General features: G+C 39.6%; 2 protein-coding genes across 2 annotated transcripts; both read right to left on the bottom strand.

Moving 5' to 3' along the window:
- Positions 1 to 3,474: 3,474 nt before the first annotated feature.
- On the bottom strand, positions 3,475 to 5,053 carry LOC149105537 (uncharacterized). Its single transcript, XM_089270710.1, has one exon. It carries the CDS (start codon positions 4,441 to 4,443, stop codon positions 3,862 to 3,864), a length of 582 nt encoding a protein of 193 aa, XP_089126836.1. The 5' UTR covers positions 4,444 to 5,053; the 3' UTR covers positions 3,475 to 3,861.
- An 8,494-nt stretch (positions 5,054 to 13,547) lies between these two features.
- LOC149105538 (uncharacterized) lies at positions 13,548 to 16,725 on the bottom strand. Its single transcript, XM_089270711.1, has 2 exons — positions 16,402 to 16,725; positions 13,548 to 13,849 (listed from the first exon to the last, which is right to left on the bottom strand). The coding sequence occupies exons 1-2, from the start codon at positions 16,631 to 16,633 to the stop codon at positions 13,593 to 13,595; spliced, it is 489 nt and encodes a 162-aa protein (XP_089126837.1). The 5' UTR covers positions 16,634 to 16,725; the 3' UTR covers positions 13,548 to 13,592.
- Between the last annotated feature and the right edge of the window lie 2,495 nt (positions 16,726 to 19,220).

Genomic DNA, 19,220 nt, shown 5'->3' on the forward strand with positions numbered 1-19,220 from the left:
AATTGTGAAACTACTCCTCCTGGTGAATTATGCTTTCTTTTTATAGCAATATTTCTAAATTTCTTTTAAATTTTTGGGCTTCTTTAACATAAGGGAGATTTTCAAAAGTTTTTTTCATTGCATAATGAGTGCTTTAAATCAAAAGGGAAAGTGCTTTCAACTTTCAAACACTTTTGCCACATTCTGCTTTAGAATAATGGTGTTTTAACAGCGAAGATGGCGGATCCAAGATGGCGGATCCAAGAAGGCCGACAGGTATTAATTGAGAACCACTATCTTGGTAGCAATTGCATCTCACCAAATCATTAGTTGTGAATTACGTAGTTTCTCTTGCTTTCGTTTGGCGAAAATTCTGCGAGATCAATGCATTAAAAAATTACTTAAAAGTTCTTTTGTTGAAATTTAAATATTTTTCAGCGTTGCCATGGAAACAAAATCCTTAAAGCTCATGCAAGTTTTAACTAAGTGGCTTAAAAACTCATCTGGCAGAAATTTCTATCATTGCACATATAAAGTACCCGTTACGTATAGTTATTGAGCAGGGAAATACTACTTTTAAGCAGTCATTGCTTGTATCCTGATAATTCTGTAGAAATGAGTGACGTCACTTTGTCACGTGATAAATCCTATTAAGCTACTCATTTAGCATTGCTATCATACATAATATGAAACTAGAGTAATTGCAGTTTTCAAAAATATATGGTAGCATTACTCCCCCTAAGTGGTACAGAAATGTTATTTTTTGGAGTCTTGGCCCATGGACTAATATGAAAAGATCAGAGATGCTCGTCGTCTCCCTTAGGGGTATAAATCAAGGATTCTGCTCGCACTTAGGGTGTTGAAACGTCACTATTATTAGTTGTTTAAAGATATTTTAGGGTGCATTCGAAGAAATAGTGATAAAAGAAACGCTCTTATTTCCGTTTTCAGGCTCGATTTCCGCTGGTCTCTCGAGTCCGGTCTACTAGCGCGGGCTCCTTTTCCGAACAGCGTCTGGTAATCAAACCTATTGCGTTTCAAGTGGTATCTTTTAGGAGTCAAATAAAGCTCGAGTCACACCGAGATTGGTCTCGTTCAGGGTATAATTCAAATTTTCCGACGACCAGCCCTGACCTTTACATAACGGAGTCCGATCGTATGATCAGGTGTAGTCAGCGTACATTTGTAACTAACATGAGAAAGTGAGCATCTCTAACTACACGAACTTGGGTGTTCCAGAAAATGTCCTAGCGTATTTACTCAATTAAACGTCGCGGCGTCTATTAAATTTTTCGTGATTCGGGTGCGGCGTTTACTCGAGGGCGGCGTTTGTACAAGGGCGGTGTTATTTAAAATCAAATTTATTTCTCGCAAACAATGGTATGGTAAGAGCATTGAAAGAGCATTCAGAGCATTGAAGTGTACTCACTTCCAACTGAACAACATTGTTATCAATGAAAGCAAGAAAAGCTGAACTACCGCATATTGTTCTCGTGTTTTGATAATTTTCCTTTGAGCTTCGAATGTACTGATATTAAAAAACATTGTTACAATTGCAATCAAGGAAAATAAGTTTTTTAGGCTTGCTCAAACTTGATTATTACCGCATTTACTTTTTGAATTTATTAATATTTCTGCTCTAAAATGTGGCGTTTATTCAGGGGCGGCGTTTATTGGAGGCGGGCGTGTAATGCAGTAAATACGGTAACTGTTCGTGCGACAAAGTTCACGTTAATGAACCGGAAGTAACCACTTTTTACCCTCGCGCACAGACTATTAATCACTGTTCTCATCTAGCTCGTCCGAAGTCCTAGCCGCTCGCGGGGACCCCAAGCAGAAAAAGACGCCCAGGTCACACATTGTTCTTAAGATAAGTGAACCAAGCCCTCAGGTCCGATTAATGACCAAGATTCGCGGGGTCGATCGACAAAGCTAGCTAGCTTTAAAAAAAAAAAAAACAAAAACAAAAAAAACAGCAGGAGTCAAAAACTGTTTTGTCGTATCTTGCAAGCACATTCACTTGTTTACTGCTTCGAAGAGAGTCGATGGAGCGAGTCGCCTTACAAAGGGACTTCTTTTTTTCACAGGCTATATATAGTTTCTCGTTGCTCCCACGTGGCGGACAAAGGACATAAGCTCGCTTGCGACCAAGTGGCCTTTCCCAACCCCCTCCGCAGGTTTTATTTTTGGACTCCCCTCCCCTCACCGCAAGTGCAACTACTATACTAACAGCGCACGCCGTGGTTATATGATTGTGACTCGACCAACACGGCAGAGATTTCAGAGCTGCCCTTCTCGTTATTATAACCCAAATAACTTCAACTCAAATAACTTTAACAACTGCTTAATAATAGCAGTTTATTATATGGCTGTGTCTCACAAGGACTGGGAACTACCGAATTCACGAATTTGATTGGCTGAAATCGATATTGACCGCGGTCTAGATTTTCCCATCTAGATCGGCATCCAGACCGGTTTCATTTTGCGTTGAAAAAGTAGCAAACTAAAATTTGAAAACTGTTCACCATTTTCTTTTATTTTCTTCTCAATCATTTATGGAAGTGCCAAAAAGCCTGATGACAAAAAAAAAAGTAAAGAGGACGAGCAAATCTCGGCAGGTTTAAGTTAAGCTCATCGCCGTTCGCAAGCAAAATGTCAGCTAGTACAAACCAGTTACATTAAACGAATTAAAGTTTCCTTCTTTGCCATATAATAAACATCTTATTAACCGAGCTACGTCGGTCTGTACGGGAGAATCTTGACCTCGGTCGTGAGTACAGACCTCACTGCGTTCGGTCTGTACTCACAACCTCGGTCAAGATTCTCCCGTACAGAGCTCCTGCTCGGTTAATAAGAGCTAAGTTTTACTTTACAGTCCTCTGTTCGTTTTAATTTCCCGACTAAATTTGCTTTCTTCTAACGTCTAAGTTATACAAGCGTTGCTGAAATATAAATTTTCTCGTCTTTTTGGTCGTCTTTATAGATGAGCTGATGTTGATAGCATTGATTATATCACACACAAAGATACAGGTCTTATATAAAAATTATCAAAATATTTGTCAATACTAAATCGACAACAGAATTGAACAATCATTAAATCACTATCATTTAAACTCAAAATCACGGAAACCGCGTCACTTATGCATTACCCTTAAACAATACCATAAAACCAGAAACCCCAAGCACCTAATGGATTTTGTTTGTTTATCTATCTATTTATGTTTTCGTCCTACAACATAGATAATTTTTTTTTTGTTCTCCCTTAAACCAAACTGTAAACTGCAAATTCTTTCTTCATCTCTCCTGTCCTACAATTAGACATAATTAGACTGTAGTTTAACTCGAAAACCTAACAGCTCATTTACCCTCCAGATAAACAAGACTATAACGGTTACCTCATTAAAACAAACTATATATTAACTAACTAATAATGTTACAATATTTATATTTACAATGAGAAAATAAAGGTGTTCAAAAACGTAAGTTAATTGAGTCTTTTTTTAAAGTTATTTTATTTTTATTATTAATTGAGTTGCTTGCATTTCTTCGATCCCAAGAAATTAATATTTTCTTGCTAGGCAAGCTTAGTTATTAAACTTTATTGCCGTATCTCTGTTGTTGACAATATTTTAATGTATAGAGCAGAAATCTGGCCAGAAATTTATGTCAGATAAAATCGTTTTTCATTCCTAATGTCTGATGACGTTCTTATGAAAAAGAAATGTAAACCAAAATGAATTAAACTGAATTAATTTTGTCAAATCCTGTGCAATGTTGTTGATGAGCACTTGTATGAAAATTTATCTTAGAAAAACAAATTTAGAGTTCAACAATAACTTGAAACGTAACTTTCTTGAAGATGAAGCTTGTGATTAGTCCTACTCAACGAATCCATAGATTTAACGAGTAGGACTGGGATGGAGAGTTACTTGTCTGACCATCATAACCAAAGTCATATTCAGTTTGGCTCTTACCAAGATCAACGAAAGAAGCATAATTAGTTTCTGTTATTCCAATCCCGTGATCAGAACGTGCACAAGCTTTTCCTCCTCCACCAATCATCAGCACTGATCCATCACCATGGTCCCAATCACACCAGAAGCCGATGTTGTTGGCGCTTTGGATGTTTCCACTGCACTCAGCCTGTTGAAACCCGTCTGTTGACTTGTACTGACCGCCATATTGAACCCTGCAGCTTCCCAGGCACTGGTTACTGGCCCAAACTTTGCCATTTCTAAAGTCGCCATAACTTGTGACTTTTGATCGGAATGTTTGTCCAGCCAAACAGTTACCTGTGGTCTGTAACAGAGGAGTATGACTGGGGTCATCACTGCGCGTGATCTTAAACTCTCTGCCTCGGACCAACCAAAAGGCTGGTGAGATCATGTCAGCGTTAATGGATGGATCTGTTGTTGTTCCCATGGCAACCTGTTGGTCATACCACCAGAGTCCATCGTCACGCATCCAGTTTTTACTGTCACTGTTTGAGAATCGGGCAATAAGTACCCACCCCCTGTGATTCGCAGTCACGTCACAATAAACCTGTTATGTGAATATGAGAAACAGGTATCATTGAGCATCAAGATAACAACCTTTATTTTTTTCTCAAGCATCTGAGCCGACCGGAATCCTAAATCCTCGAATTTGATTGGCTAATCATACGCACGTGACCGGTCTAGCTTTTCAAGATACGGCCCACAGGCCGGATTTTTTTCCCGCTGCCTAAATTTCGCTCCTAAAAGTTAGCGGTAATCGTCAATCTTTTGCCTTTTTTACACATCCATCGACGATTAGTCAAGGCAAGTTTATCTCTGTTCACTTTAAAATGGCAAGGAAAGTCACTGTAAGTAAATTCAATTGAATGTTTTGAAGTTGTGAGAGTTTGCTTAATTGTTTGTAGCTTGGCGCTGTAATGGCGCGTAATCCTGTGTTTCTCTCGCCGTAAAATTTGAGTCAATTTTAGTCGAGTTTACCTCTCTGATCTTGCTGTATTCAGAAGAATTTCTGTGGAATACACTTAACGAATTTCCTCGCTTTCTGCTATTCAATTTACGGTAGAAAAGTGACGAAGCGATTTTAAAAGCAACGACTGACAGAAATTGTTTTTTTAGTAAAACTTCAAACTTCGCACGAAATTTCACACCGCAAAAACAATTTTGGAGAACTCAAGACCTCGGTCACAGTTTTTCACCATACGGACCTCCCAGCCGGCAAATAACATATATATATGATTCGCTAAACTGGTAAATTTAATAAGTTTGATAGGTTCCTTCCTTGGATATCATCACTACACTAAGCTCGTTACGGCAATTACAGCACGTAAGGAACAAACAAAGAAATATGCAGGCAAAATAAATCATCTTTGTCCTCCTCAGTTTTGATTTATATCACACCCCTAGCAGATGCCTCCTTTTTTGACGACATAAATCTGACCGACTTTTTTCTCTTATCACTGCCCTGCTTCCTTCGCGAATGATTAGAGTCTTCCTTGGGCGCAAAAGTTATTCATGTAAACCCCATCGGGGTTGGGGGTGGGGAGTGAAGGGGACTCCCACGTAAAAACGACGGGGGTGCTCGTCGGAACCCTTAAGAGGTACCAAGATTCTCCAACACATTAACTGACATTGACTTTTTTCGACTCAATATCCTCAAAGGTACTGCAAAAGCTCCCTCTGTGGACCTTTTTAGGCTGAAAACCCTGAGAGGTATCCAAACCCCCTTTCTTAACCCCTAAATGATACGACGAGCAACCCCGTCATTTTTATATGGAATTTCCCCTGGGGTGGGCGGTGGGTCTGCTCAGCATTTTAGCGTTCTTTTGTTTTGTTTTGTTTTGTTTTTTCTTTTTCGGCGATGTTTTTCGTCGCATTTTAGGGTCTTTTTCGCATAGGGAAAGTGGCCTCCAAAAGCATGCAATAACGTCGGGCACAGTTTCTAAAAATAGATTACATCACCAGAGATCCCCCACATGACTCAAGGCAAGAATAACAGTCCGATAGAAGGTTTTGTATGAGCAAGTTGTGATTCTAGTGCAGAAAATTAGACAAGAAAGGAAATTTTAATGGTCTAGGTTTTTAAGAGCCAGTTCCTCTAAATGCCGAGAATGAGAGGACAATCGGGAAAGTTTCGTTTTCTTCATATTTTACCCAAATAACCTCTATAGTGAGTTGTTTTCGAAAATACCATTCAAAGGTCCTGAAGCGCTTTAGTTTTTTCGGAATCGAAAAAAAATCGAAAATCGCATTTCTAGGTGCCAGCCGCCGCCGAAAATGGCCGACAATTCTGTATTTTCTTTTTGCTCGTACAAATCAACGCGATGATATCTATCAATATACGTTGAGTAGCTCATAGTGCATGTCTTGCTCTTTCTAAAACATTAATTTGATTAGAAAAAGCTCCGATTTTTATAATATTTTAAGCCGATACACGTACCTTCATCGAAGCTCGTGAGCGAAAGGGCTAATTTTAGCTAATTTCAATACCATCAAAAGCCCACTGGTACATTGAATTTGAAGTTGAAACTAAAATTTTCTGAAAGCCCATACTCTATATTATGTTGTGTGAAAGTCTCTACCTCGACCCGAAAAAAGTACCTCGTTGAGAGACATAAACGTATGGTACATTTTGGTACATTCGTCATTCGTGAAACCAACATGGACCTTGGCCAACTACCTTCATCAAGAACAAAAATAAGAGAATGGAAACCTTTTCCGTCAATAAAGATGCCTTTAATTTGTTTTTTTTTTTCCTTTTAGATTCACCACATGATTAATTTCTGCAACTTTTGCAAACATTTGCATTTAAATGAAAATAGACGCTTCTTTTGATACATTGTAATGTTATGCAAATACATTTCGATCACAGGCACGTGCACATCGCCCGAAATTGATTTTCCTTCTGCCTATGTTTTTCTTTTTGAAGGTAAAAACTGTAGCACACATTAATCGTTTAATATCGGCAGTTTTAATTTTTGTGGAAGTTAAGACCCACAGCCGAACCTGACTTCAAGAAAAAAAAAAAACATTTTTGAAACTTGAAGCTTGAGTGAACAATCGATTATAGTTGCATCCGTCATGTTTGGCGTAAATATTCGAGCGCAACCATTTCACGTAAACAGGTACACTGTACTTTAAAAATAATCGTCTCATCGCAGCATTTCTTGAAATCCTGGTCTGAGACCAGGTAATGATAACAAAGCGCGAGCAGTTGGCGAAACTTTATGATCAACTGTTGACTGAGTTGTGGCATAAACAAGATGATTCAACCTTGGTATTTCTTACCCGTGTGCTTGCAATTCTTATGGAAACAATTGCCCCTGTCTTTTACCACCAGATTTACAGATGAATCGTTCGTTTCCTATCACCTAATATGGCACATACCTCTGAATAAAACACATACTGTGACATCATTTTCCTTGGAGTGTTTCGAAAGTAAGCTGCAAGACAGAAAACCACAAGGGCTTCTTCGTCAATCACACTATGTTGTCCATATTTCTTTCTAACAAAGTTTACAGACTTCACTCTCTGTTTAAGTCCCCGCAAGACTTCGCTGTTCTTTTGGCGAGTCCGAATAACTGTCATGGCGTTAGATGAGTAAGTACTTGACTTTGTTTGGTGCATGGTCCCAGTTCAGACAATTCAGCAAATGTGGATTGCATGACAATCAGCCATTGTACCAAATATGTCGATTAACATCTGATGTTTTGCAAAGTGAACGAAGATAACGCTCGAAATCGAAAACTTCGCGACTGTCATCTCATTCTCGGTATTTAGAGGAATTGGCTCTTAATTAACTTACATGATGTTAGAAAGCAAACACTGCTCCCGTGGGTAATGTAAAACGGATTCAAGGCGTCCGGAAAAGAGCGTAAATGTCACAAATTGCACGAGGATCTTATAAAGCCACAGTGACAGTCGGACAGATCCCAAAACCTTCAGGAACACTGGAAGTCAAGACGTTTTAGCGCGGCGGTTTCGACTAGCCGATCAGAACACTTTGCAGGGAAACGTGTTACGAAGAAACTTTTCTGCTGTTTATCCTGGTCTTGAAAGAGACTTATTCGAGCTGACTTATTGCGAGAAATTCCCAAATTTGACAACCTGGGCGGTCCGCTCAAACGGATACGATAGAACAGAACGACATCATTATTATCCTTGAGCGATTCCAAAATTCATAGCAGACTTCGGTGCACTGTGCAATTTGGAGGATCAAGATTTTAATAGAGCCATTTATCCGACCACATAAACAAATCTTTGACTGTGAGCAGACCTTAACTGCATTTATTAAATTCTCAACCTCGGATAATGCAATTCTAGCTTTCTGATTGGTCTACTGTATCTCGTTTACCAGTCATTATACCTGCGTTTGACCTTATGTGGAAACGAATGCGGGAAGCCAAATATCGTCGACAAAAAAGTGGTCAAAAAAACAAACAAACAAACAAAAACAGATTCGGTGAGCTACCAACAAAAGAAATACAAGAAATTACGGACAATGCCGACCCAGTAACAACAATCAAAGGAGACCTATGGTCAAACTCGTGGATTAAGTAATCTAGAGATGAAACATGTTAACGAACTTTTAATTATTGGTGTATTTTTAAAGGCTGTTAAAACAAGGGGGGTTCGTACCACGCAAGGTCGCACTTATCTCAGAAAGCGTAGGCTTTTTTCGTTGGCTTTCGTTGCCCACATATTACAGAATAACTAGGGTGGCAAAATTGCAGCTCAACATGGAGTGGTAAAGGCTGAGGGTTCTTGGGTCACACAGGACACTCCTGCCAAAAAAGTTGATAGACTACTCCCCCCCCCCCCCCCCAACACACATACATCCAGATCTTGATGTTGTTTGTCTGCCTGCTGGGAAAATGTGCATGTGTTCAAGTCGTACGAGCTTACAGACCTTTTTCATTGCATTTCACTCAAGGCTATACGTAAGGTTTCTTATGAGACAGCACTTCTTTTCTAATGTGGAACTGCTTGTCTCTATATATATTGCACGTAAAATACATCAAAATAAGTAGCCTCTTTTGCAAGCATTTTCAGTGTTGATCCAAAACACCTGTCCACCCATAAACATGTGCTCCTACGAGCTCACATGGTGTTTCTTTCCCTTTGTTATCTTTTCAATCAGGAAGCAAAAGTGTAAACACAAGACAGGGTAAAAATCATTTAAGCTTATCAAAATCAAGTATTTGGGAATTTTTTTCCAAGTTTATGTGCATTTCACATTCCACTCAGAGTTCAGATCAATATATTACAAGAAACAAGACAAGTATAGAGAACACAACTTTAATCTAAACTTAACTCGATGTCGGTTGACTACTCAACATGAAAAAACGTAAGTACTATAAACTGCAAAGCTCTGAACGAAGGTCCAGCTTGATTGAACGTTGGATCTCACAGGAGATCTAATCAGCCAAACTTGAAAAGTAAAACGATAATAAGTCAAAGACTGCAAGGCTGACACAAGGTCTATTCAAAACAATATTTCGGCTGGCCTCAGGTTTAGATGTTAATAATTATAAAAAATGAAATTACAATATTATATAATGGTGCCGATGTTTGTCCTGGTTTCGTTCATTGAGAAGTGTTCGTTTCGCTCATATAAGTTCATTAAGGTCCTCGAGTAAGACACATTCTCATCAAAGCTTGCCACATTATTAGGTCACTTTCCAGCAAACAAATGCTCATCTCCTGGTCATTTTGAACGCCTGGACGAGTCAAATGCTCATGAAATTCAGCGCTCAAGTTGGCCGTAGTACTAATTCGAACATTCGAAGTCAACTCCACTTCAATTTAGCGAAACACCTAACATTAATGGTCGTGTAAAAGCTACAAAATCATCAATTCGGGCTGGCACGATGCATCCTTTGAGTAGTAACCACGCAAACACGATAGCGAGGCTCGCGCTGACCGCACGGTTACTATTCCAATATGGCGTCGGACTCGGTTACTATTCCAACATGGCGTCGGCCTCGGGCGCTCTCGTTCGGGCCGACTAATTACGAACAGTGTCTACACCTGAGTGAGTGAGTGAGTGAGTGAGTGAATGAGTGACACATTTGCATATCGGAGTCCCCGCAAGAAACCCGTTTTTACGCTTCGCGTATCCACGAGTTTAGAAAAGCCACAAGTCACACGGGATGAGATTATTCAGCGGTACGTATCCGTTAAGTTTCCCATAAAAGCTGCAAAATTTCAAATATGAACGTCGAGATTTTACGCATTATATTCATGAAGATTACGTAACAACAACAATTTTTACCTTAATGGCTTGCTAGTGCTGGTGGCACCAAATTTCGAAACCGACAGAAGAAACGTAAAAAGAACAACTGAATGTTTTCTGAAGAGTTTTTATACGTCTGTGAGGAAGAAAGATGGCACGTCAGTTTACAAAAGTTTATCAATGAACTCTATCTGAGAGCTGCCATAGATCGTTTCCTTCGCTCGCCGCCGCTCAACAAACTGTTTTCCATTATCTCTGACCCCGCTTTTACTGAAGCAAAAAAAGTATTAGGACATTAATTTTCAAAGACCTCAGGTTAGGCAACATTCCGGTAAACATTCCTGCATTCCTTCCAATATTTTGTCATAAAATCTAAAACATATTTATATTGCTGGTAGCTAATAAAGACACTTACCGTGAATTTAGAAGCACTTTTTGGGCTTACGTAATAGACGCCGTCTCTGTTTGCCTGTTCTCCGTTCGTCTTCTCACAAACTACAGCCAAAACAAGAGGGAAAAAACTGCAGTTTCATAAAAAGGCGCTCATCTATGCAATGCTTCTGAATTGCCTGTAGTCCAGGCGCTGCTATTTCTTCGAGAGAGTTTTTGGAGGTCCAGAGGATAATGAGAGAGGCGAAAAATTAAGCATATATTCGGTTGTGTCCTGGTGTACCGGTACACTGAGGGAATAACCATTGCACTGCCTTCCATTACTAGCCTTTGTTTAGCTGTTGTATATTGTTTGGTCTTTTGTATTGGATCTTCTGTACCGGTACACGAGGACTGAACCATTTATTCCTTTCATCCTTTTCGGCCTTGGTCTCTCGCGCCTACTCGACAACAAATCCTGTATGGTTATTAGCTGTGAGCTATTTATGGAACTAACAGGTACACAATGAAGGTTCTTGAAAAGTTAATGAATGGAAAAAGCTGGGTAGTAAAATTTATGGGTAAGAGAGAATAATAAAGACAATAGCCTTCATTTGGGGCGAAAATAAGCTGGTATATTTGTCATTGGACGTCACCTGTTCGTCGATGCTCACAGTTTTCCTCGAGCCACGCGCTCGGAAAACTTTTCGCTTCTCGGAACAGATAATGTCCGCGGACAAATATCCTAGCTTATTTTCGCGTCAAATGGACGCTATTGTTTATATAAACTGCATATCTAAAAACCGCAACTTGTTAGTCAGAAAACACTCACGGTGCACATATTACCTGTCTCTAACGTATTAATACCCAGGACCGTCATTGTGCGCGTGGATCCAAGTTTGTTTGTGGCTGTGCACATGTAAGTTCCAGTGTCCTCAGGTCTAAAGTCCTGAATGGATAATTTTCCGTTACTGACACTGCTCCGTCCCTTGAGTAAGGCGAAAACAGGGCGATGCCACTGAATAACAGGTTTTGGAACACCAAAAGCTTCACAGATGAGTTTAGCTGTTGCTCCTTCGTTAAACGTTTCCAAACGATACGGTATTTTAGACAAATTTGGAGGAACTGAAACCCGGGAGGAATGGAGTCATAAATTTAACTAAGGAAATTAAATCCCTAAAGACATTTAAAGCTGCTGTGAAACAACGGCTTCATAGCCTTAGTATCATGTCATTTTGGTAGCGTCCTTTATACTGTCTAGCGCACACTTTTCCATCTCTTTCTATCATTAATTATTCTTATAGAATTAATAGTTTCCGAAAAACCTTTGAGAGGATGACTCTATGAAAGTTTCAAGTTAAAGTTAAATTAAAACTAACGTCATAATAAGCGAGAAAATCTATTAGATGAAGAAATACTACGGGTGCGTCATATTCATTTAAGGAAGACAAAATGTTTTAATGCGTTTAACAGGGTCTTTGTGGGGGTCCAGGGATCTCAGTTACCAGTTAAATTTTCAATGATTTATTTTCTCCGTAGCAACCAACTAAAATGAAAGCTCATTTCTCAGCTTTGTCAAACCTTATTTTCCAGTTAAAAAGCGCGTCATTTCTTAGTTGACAGTAACATGTCTTTTCCCTCATTTTCTCTTGGTTTTACCTGTTCCCAGCTATCAATTTGATCTTAAGGGAGCTTTGTTGCATTCACATAAAAATATTTTGAAATTGAACGAAATTTTATTCGTTTACCTACGGTGGAACAACAACAAAGAACTGAAAAGTGATAATAAATCGTACATAAACAAGGCTAGGTGTGGCTGAGGTAGATTAAGACAGATATTGAAAGACAGATTTGAAACAAAATGGCCGAACTATTTTCAGGATACTTGCGGTCCATACGATACCTCCTGTGACATCTCAAGTGAAGAGGGGATCAATTAAATTACTAGAGTAAAAGGATTCTTGATGATTACAGGATTTTTAAGTTAATCCACTGTAAACTGCGAGCCAGGCCGTAGAAGAGGAGGGAAAGGGTCCGGCAAAATGAGGCTGCCACGCAGGCTAATCCACTGGTCAGATTCTGACGACGTCCTCACATGAGGTTTGATAATTGGAATAGATGTTTGTTTTTAGTTCTATAACGATTGCATCATTTCGTTCGATTTTATCCAAAACCACCAAAATAATAACAGGGACCCACCTTCCACGACAAGACTCGTTATTTTCTGATCCTGTCCCAGGGCACTTATCGCTTCACAGACATACTTTCCTGTGTCGCTGTAAGATAAATTCGCTATTTCAAGTCTGCCATCACTTGTAGACAGTAGTTTTTCTCCAAGTGACTCATTAACTTTGCTCCAGGTCACTGCAGGCCTTGGATTTCCAGTGGCTGAGCAGTAAAACGTAGCGGTCTGGTTCTCAGTGACTGTTTGAGTGACAGGTGATACAGTAACTTCTGGAGATGAAATGGATTCTCCAGGATCTCCCTTCAATCCCATTATCCCCCGCGGACCAGCAGCGCCTGTTAAGATATAAAAATGGTTTAAACCTATCAGAGAAGCATTGACCGAGAATGGATTACCCATCCTGTATTCTTTCCACAATGTAGATTATTTGGGAATATAAATGAGACCGATCTTATAAAAGGCAAATTTGCTCTCACCTTCGCCTGAAATAAATGAGGCTTCCTAGATTCCAGGCAACGCGGTTAAGTTATTATCAAAATATTCCAGAATTATTTGCTATTTTTCAGCAAACGGCAAGACTCAGCCTTGGCAATGTGCATTATCATCAGTTTAAATCAGTTAGACGAGCTGCAAGATGGATAAATGTATCCCATAGTGACTTATTAATTGAGCTGATAATGAGAAAACGATCTTTCCCTCAATCCGGGTGAGAATTATAGATTTAATATTTCACATTTCAAAATAGATTTGTAAAACCCTTCTTTCTCACCTTTATCGCCTTTTTCTCCTTTTATTCCTTGATTTCCCATAATTCCTTGCTTGCCGTGTCTACCTAGTAATCCCATGATGTCTTGCACTCCTTTTTACCCTTGGTGCCTTGCACTCCTCGTCTCCCTCGGGAACCTTTACTTCCTTTCTTACCGGGAGGGTCTGGGACACACACTTTCTTCGATGGCTGACACAATGTTACTGGTTTGAGTTTATTGAACTGTTTGGTGATTTCACTACGGACATCTTCTATGGTGAGAGATTTGTTACTGACTGAGATCAAGCTGCGACGAACCTTGGTGTTTGTTGTTTTTTCGGAATCTGTAAGAAACAGGAAATTGGAATGAAAATTGTGTTTCTCTAGGCTACGCGCAGACCTTTCCTTTTAGGGAAATAGTCGATGTATGCAAGTTAGCTCGTTTGAATCTTTCGATTTTCGACATTAGGTATGAAACTCGTGGCGGTATGCCAAATATTTCACTTCTTTTACCCAGGTAAAAATAAATGGCGTGACAGCGTGACTTACTTAGAGCCTTTGAACTTGAAGGTCGCTCTGTGGTATTAAATAACGAAAAATAAAAGTCACGGTACGTGAAGAACAAATTTCCGTTGTTTTGCTGTCAGTGATACATGACGATCGGTCAGTTTCAGTTTTGCCTGACCAGTAAAGTTTAATAAACAGACTTTCCGTAATTTGATCAGTCACGTATATCAACGTAGAATCTCTCTTCTGCTGAAAATAGATCACAACGAAGAAGAAATTCAGTTCAGAGACATCTCGCTGTAGCCACAAACAGCTTTTTTTTTTACTCGAGGTAATTAGCGATCTTAACCTCGGACAAGTACAATTTGTTTCAGAATACGCGACAGCATAATTTCAAGTGTCTAAATGTACTATCCCTTTCCCCGAATAAAGATTAAGAGACATCTAAATGGTTCTGCCATTACTAAATAAACGTACATAATAAATAATAAAACTGACAATCAAGAAAAACAAGGACTTTTACTAATCCTCTGCTGTTTCCATTTCGTTTTTGTAATCTGTTGTCTGCAGTGATTTGGTCTCGACGCCGCTTTCGACTTTCGAAATTCGCAGTTCGTTCATCTGTTTTCCTGTTTATCGATTCCATTCTCAAAAACAGCGCAACAATCAACAACAAGGAAATAAGGACAGAAACGAAGAACCTTTGTAGAGAACGTCACCACATTTGGAGGAAGTTTTCTTGTTTGGTTCCATGATAGGTTCTAATTAATACACAGTTGTCTGAACAACAGGAACAAGCTCGACTGTCGTGTAAACTGAACGTTTGATTTCCCGTTTAGCAGCAGTTTCGTGTTCCTGTAGACGGGATATACCCGGCAAAACATACAACTGTAAAGCGAAATTGTTGTTAATTGATCTGTCACCGTTTGGAAGAAACTTTAATCTTTCTCTGAGTGCCAAGAATATCTCGCGGCATGAATGTAACTTTACTTAATTTGATGATCAGTGCCCGACGGGGAGTATTCTGAGAATCCTGTGAGGATCATTGTGAAAAAGAAAAAATACTGAGACTTCTTCGTTTATTACATTACTGTAAACCCCTGACGGAGGTTGATTGAGGGTATAGGTGGGTGAAAAGCCACACTACAATTCTATTCTTATCTCTTAGAGCTAGAATTGTTCGTTATGAATGTCATGTCTTCTAATTTAATGGATAGGGAATTTATATGTTTCTTTGTGCGAAAAGAAAGCGGAGAGAGGCCTATTTGGAAGTTTTGTCATCACGGATTGTATATATACTGTGGGTGATGTGTTTGGAAAGTTTCTAGAATAACTAGCCTCGTTATTTTGTTGGCGGATTTAGTCTTCAACGTCAATAGACACTTAAGTTATACTCTAATACAGTAAGTCGTGATAGTTTCCTTTTAGAGCAATTTCGAAAAAAGACAAAAAGCCAAAAAAAAAACAACAAAAACAAACACACACACACACACACACACACACACACACACACTTCAATTTGAGCTGTGTTGACTCCTGCCATCTCTTATAAACAAGATTGTATATCATCAAACCTACAAGTCTAGCTAGGGACAATCCCATTGCCCTGATCTTAAAAATCTTAAAACCCGTTTCTTATACCAAAACAAAAATGCATGTTTTGACATATTACATACATCCTGACTTGAAATAAATAACATCGGTATATGTCAAGAAAGCACCGCATCAAATAACGAAGACAGAAGTGAGAAACCGTCGTCTATTTTCGTCTATTTTTGGTTTCAGTATCAACCGATCAGTAAGGTTATAAACACGCTTCTTGTAACTCGTGTTCAGTCATGTATATCTTAGACTACTTCTTTCATTCACGCGCAAGAAATGCACAAGAAGTTCTTACGCCACAAGAACACGCAAACGAGCGCAAGAAATGAAAATTCGGTATTTTGCGGTTTGCCTGCAAGAATGTTTGGAAACAAGAAGTTGAAAGTTTAAGCCCAAGAAGGCGCAAGAAGTTACGAGTCTCACTGTAAGCCGCAAGAAACGCAAAATGTCAGTCGAGTCCAGATGCATATTTTTTTTTTTATATCTCTGTGAGTGCAGTGACGGCGGTACTGTAAATAAATGTCGTGATGATTTTAACGTTTCGTTTTCATCAAAACCTCTTCCATAAACATGCGCCTATACTTGGTGTTTGCAGCCTGGAACCATGGAACCATGACTACATATGAAATCGTCAACATGGGTAACTAGTGTCGCCAGCTTTTTCGCTGACACAGTGTGTGCTCAGGCTGTGAGATGCACATGCCTGCGTGCAGTTACTCAACTTCATGCCAGTCTCTATTGGAATCTTGTATTATATAGCGATCAAAAAGTGTCAGCTTGCACTCACTTTCTGGTGTTTCCATTTCGTCGTTTTTCTGGTCTGTTGACTGTAGTGATCCGATCTGGATGGCGCTTTCCACTTTAGAAATTCGTAGTTCGTTCGCCCCTGTTTTCCTGTTTATCGATTCCATTCTCAAAAACAGCGCAACAATCAACAACAATGAAATAAAGGACAGAAACGAAGAACCTTTGAGGAGAACGTCGCCACATTTGAGGGAAGTTTTCTTGTTTGGTTCCATGATCGGTTCTAATTAACAAACAGTTGCCTGACCAAGCTCGACTGTCGTGTAAACTGAACGTTTGATTTCCTTTTAGTAGCAGTTTCGTTTTCCTGTATACGGGATATGCCAAGACAAGAACTGTAGGGCGAAACGGCGTTATCAATTGATCTGTCATCGTTTGACCAATACCCGCAGTGTTTCTTTTGTCATGGATATCAGATAATTAACTTTTACTCCCAGTATCGTGAGAATCTTGTAGGGGTCATTTAGCCACAGCGTTTTTTAAAAGACCGGCAGCCGGTCAAGGTCTTCGAATCACTAAATGACCGGCAGTCTCATATTTTTCTCAAATGTAAGGAATAAAAGGAACCCATCCAATTCAAACTATCATATGTCGATTAAGAGCCAAGCGATCCAGAGGAGCTGTGTAGATCGCAAGTCTAACGTTTGGTTAAAGCTCGGCTCAGAGAGCGAGGCCATGGTTTGTGACACTTAGGAGTTTTTTTGGGTCGACTGCCGGTCAAGGTTTTCAAATCACTAAATGACCGGCAGTCTCATCTTTTTCTCAAATTTAAGGAATCGAAGGAACCCATCCAATTCAAACTATCATACGTCGATTAAGAACTGCAAAGCGATCCAGAAGAGCTGTATAGATCGCAAGTATAACGCTTGGTTAACGCTCGGCTCAGAGAGCGAGGCCATGGTTTGTGACACTTAATATTTTTTGGGGGTCGACTGCCGGTCACGGTATTCAAATCACTAAAAGGGGTGGCGAATGGTAAAATCCGAGACTTGCCGAGACGCCGAGACCGTTGTTTAAAAATTCGAGACCGAGACTTAAACGATTTCGGAAAATCCGAGCCCGAGACTCAGTGCAGAGAAAACCGAGCCCGAGACCTTAATTATGAGACGTGAGATCTCAGTTAGGGAAGTAGTCAAACTAATATACAATCAATAACTTGTAGTTTATTTGAACTACCAAAATAGCAGTCACAGATAAACGCTAACTATTTAGTTATGCATTAACATTTCAACCTTTTTACGGCCTATCACGACCCGACTTTCGACTACTTTGGAGGTCACGTGCTGTCATCAACTTCCGGTCAGCTAGCTTCAAAAATCTCGTAGCTTCTCATCGGTGATCATCCGTTAGTCTCTCGAGCTTACTACGCGATCTAGCTTCAGCTGCTAAATATTGTTTGACCTTCCGTACTGGTTGATATAACACGTTATGGACGATTAGAGGGTAGAGGACAAGAAACGGCGAAAACGCAAATGTAAGTAAATTGTTAACTTTGTAAATATTTATACATGATTATTCATGAAGACGCCCGGGCTTATTATTCTCGTGTCTCCAGAAAAAAAAGATGTATCTTGACTAGCTCTTGCTATCCGTAAGCATCGATTAAAGGAGGTCTACATATGTATTTGCTTATGTGTTTGTAAGGCTTTTACTCCAAAACTGTATTAGCTTGTATTTTAACCACGCAATGAAAGACTAATGAAGTATCATAGTGACTGGCTGTCCTGGCGTGACCAAATTCGCCGGCAAATTATTTTCTTGCACAGGCCACCTGTGTGAGTAACCTAGTAAAAAGATAATTTCGACCGCGAAATGGATAAAATCCTAGGTTCAATACTGGAACAAGTTTGACTAGTGTTCGTAAGCTTTTGTAGACGAGCAGGCAGCACCACTGAAAATAAGCAGATGGCTGCGAAAAAACTGCATCGTTTATTCAACCGACAGGTCTATGTGCTGAGGGAAGCTCGCTGTATGTAAAATGTGGTATAAAAGTAAAGTCTTCACGTGTCAAGTGGCTTAACATACAAGGACGAGCAGTTCAACGCATGTTAACCCCTACTGAGCATTTTGTAAAGCTCCCTGACAGTTGGCAGGTACCCATTTATACTCCTGAGTAGACAGAGGCACTGTGAAAGGGGCGAACTGCACCGTTTACGAGGTGCTTTATAATTGGCCAAACGAAACAATAAACAAATTAACAACAGATTAACAACACAAACAATAGTTCGTATAGTGTGATCGTCCGGGTGAGTGTAGTTCTGAATAGTGTTTGTCAGTCGATGATGTTATAAGTCTGGTCCGTTGAACGTGATTGGTCAGTATAGCCATGATAGTATTGGCTGAAAGACTCGTGCAAAGTTTGTCATCAGTCATTGGTGGGTTTCGATCCGTCTATTGTTAGTCAAATAGGTCGGTTTTTGGTTCGTGTATTGTCAAGTCGGTCTGTTAGAAGTCCGTTTGTCGGTTTCGTTTCCGTCGGTCTAACAGACCGACTTAACAATACACGGACCAAAACCATTTACTATAACACAAACAAAACCCCTAGCTCAAAGAACAAAAGAGTTGCAGATTAACAAGAACGAATAAAAATAGAGGTCCTAAAGAGGTGCAGGTCAACTGCTGTGAAAGTAAAGTGTTTAGCTTGCTCTAGAAGGCGACACGGCGCACGACTCGCGAATGTGAAGTAACTTACTACAAAAGACGAGGAGAACAAAACGTTGGATTACCAAACACACGGTAAGAACACTACATAATGTAAGTAAAGCAAATTAAAGTAAGCATGCAGTTAGTCGTTTTCTTTCA

This window comes from Orbicella faveolata, unplaced genomic scaffold, assembly GCF_042242905.1.
Source record: "Orbicella faveolata isolate gen_17 unplaced genomic scaffold, um_ofav_v1 contig_34, whole genome shotgun sequence".
In the NCBI taxonomy this organism is placed as follows: Eukaryota; Metazoa; Cnidaria; class Anthozoa; order Scleractinia; family Merulinidae; genus Orbicella; species Orbicella faveolata.

Coding starts and splice junctions, on each gene's coding strand:
- LOC149105537 (XM_089270710.1), bottom strand. CDS start 4,443: ATGCGTGACGATGGACTCTGGTGGTATGACCAACAGGTTGCCATGGGA.
- LOC149105538 (XM_089270711.1), bottom strand. CDS start 16,633: ATGGAACCAAACAAGAAAACTTCCCTCAAATGTGGCGACGTTCTCCTC. Junction 13,850..16,401: donor CGAAATGGAAACACCAGAAA/GTGAGTGCAAGC, acceptor TGTTTCTTACAG/ATTCCGAAAAAACAACAAAC.